Source organism: Cystoisospora suis (genome assembly GCF_002600585.1).
Source record: "Cystoisospora suis strain Wien I chromosome Unknown contig_7845, whole genome shotgun sequence".
Classification (NCBI taxonomy): Eukaryota; Apicomplexa; class Conoidasida; order Eucoccidiorida; family Sarcocystidae; genus Cystoisospora; species Cystoisospora suis.
The window spans coordinates 29,935-31,836 of NW_027160630.1; the positions used below are offsets into that span (position 1 = coordinate 29,935).

The 1,902-nt window shown below is 41.5% G+C and overlaps 1 protein-coding gene across 1 annotated transcript; it reads right to left on the reverse strand.

The window, feature by feature from the left end:
* Positions 1 to 701: 701 nt before the first annotated feature.
* CSUI_010600 (uncharacterized protein) lies at positions 702 to 1,892 on the reverse strand. Its single transcript, XM_068070703.1, has one exon. It carries the CDS (start codon positions 1,459 to 1,461, stop codon positions 1,258 to 1,260), a length of 204 nt encoding a protein of 67 aa, XP_067917325.1. The 5' UTR covers positions 1,462 to 1,892; the 3' UTR covers positions 702 to 1,257.
* Positions 1,893 to 1,902: the final 10 nt, after the last annotated feature.

The following is a 1,902-nucleotide window of genomic DNA, read 5'->3' on the forward strand; positions in this document are numbered from 1 at the left end:
ATATATATATATATAGAGAGGGAGAGAGCACCGATGGCTGTGTCGAAGCTTGCTGAATCGGCATGGAAAAGGACAGGACTGAAGGATTTTCTATCCACCCATCTGTGTTATAGCAGCACTTGACTCTTCTTCTTTTCGAAGTTGTATGGTCAATCTCCTATCCTAACGTCTTTATCCAAGAAGAGCACATGCTAGCCAGCAACTCGAAGCCTTTTCCTTAGGATTCGTCCGTAGCTTCTTTTCACGGTCATGACTCCGTGAGAGAGACTGCATGCACTTTCTTCTATTCCCTACACCAGTAGACACACCCACCTCTACAAGAATAGAAAGGGAGTGCAAAGCGTGAAGTTCCTATCTCCACCAGTTAGGAACAAGATTTCTTCTTCCTCTTCTTTGAAAGGTGCTGAGAAGGCGAAACGTCAAGAAACTACGATGCTCGTGTCAGTCCGATAAGCCCAAGCTCCTGTCTCCTCCTTCTATCCAAGACAGAAGAGTTGTTCTCTCGACATTATCGTTATGATAGGCTCGCCTTTAACTCCCCCGCAGGATCTTCCTTTTTCCTAGGGGGACTGCTACTCCTATCTTTAGTTTGTATCTTGTTTGAAGAGAGATGTTGATAAACATAAGTTCTCAGTCACTAGATCATAAGAGGATACACCCCTATACCATAAGGCGGGGTCACGAAGACGAAAGAGCGAGTGAGCGGTTACATCTATCTCGTTGCTGCTACGTAGAAAAAGAGACAAATTGAAGATAGAGATATCGATTAAAGATAGAGAGATCGATTAAAGATAGACTCAGTGGGCTTTGTTCACTTCGATCAAAGGATAGAAAGTGAGAGTTCAAAAGGCAAATGGTTCAAGTAAAATGCCAGTCCGCCATACACCCAGCACAGAAGAGTTACGAAGACTCACAGAAAGAACAGGAAAGACGACGACCAAGAAGAAGAAGAAAGAAAAAGAGATGATAAGTTTTCGAAACTCCAAGAAAAGTTTAAAATGTGAAGAAGCCGTACTCTTCTTCTCAATGCGTTGATATGGTTGAACCTCCCTTTTACGATGTGTAGAACTTCGCAGTCTTTCTTACTCATCGCAAGGCCGAGAAAATACAAGACACCCGCCTTTCCTTGATAGAAGGGAGCATAACAACACGATTCGCCATATTGCTTGACAAGAAAAGAAAGCTCAAAATAAGAAGATCAAGAAATGAAACAAGAAGAAAAAGAAAAAGATCCATCCCTCTTGAGGACAAAACTCATCAAGAATGGCCTCTCATATGCAAAGACGTACGTGTGTCCCTCGATCGATTGGCCCAATCTCTCCTATCAGAATATGCACTCATACAGACATAGATTAATGAAGATATACATTTACAGAGAGATAGATAGATTAAAGATAGATAGATAGATAGGTGAATGGGACCGAGTGTGCTTTTTCGTGATAGAGGGCATCGGTTGATCATCCTCTAATTTCTGACCATCGATATGCCCCTCAAGTGGAGCCTTTCTTGTATGGCTTTATTAGTCTCCAGCTGCATAAAAGTCTATCTCTCCTCTGCTTCCATATATATATATATAGGTATGAGATATGGTTCGTACGATGTGTATCTGTGAAGATTGACCTTGTCAATTTATCCATCCCCAGAAAGATTTCTCAAACTCTTGTTCTTTAGCTGTAGACACGGAGTAAGCCACGACATCACGAGTAGAAGACACGTGTCTACCTCCTTCATGAGGACCGAGGAGAGCCTCAGTCATCCTTTTTTGACGACAAGACAAAACAGATTCTTTCTCAGTCTCTCACGGCTCCTTCCACGCAAACCCATCTATTCAGATAAATAAGATCTATTTTAATCTATCTTCAATCTATCTTAAATCTATCTATCTTCAATCTATCTTAAATC

Bases quoted from the DNA above. Each gene is read 5' to 3' on its own strand.
- CSUI_010600 (XM_068070703.1), bottom strand. From the start codon at position 1,461: ATGATCAACCGATGCCCTCTATCACGAAAAAGCACACTCGGTCCCATT.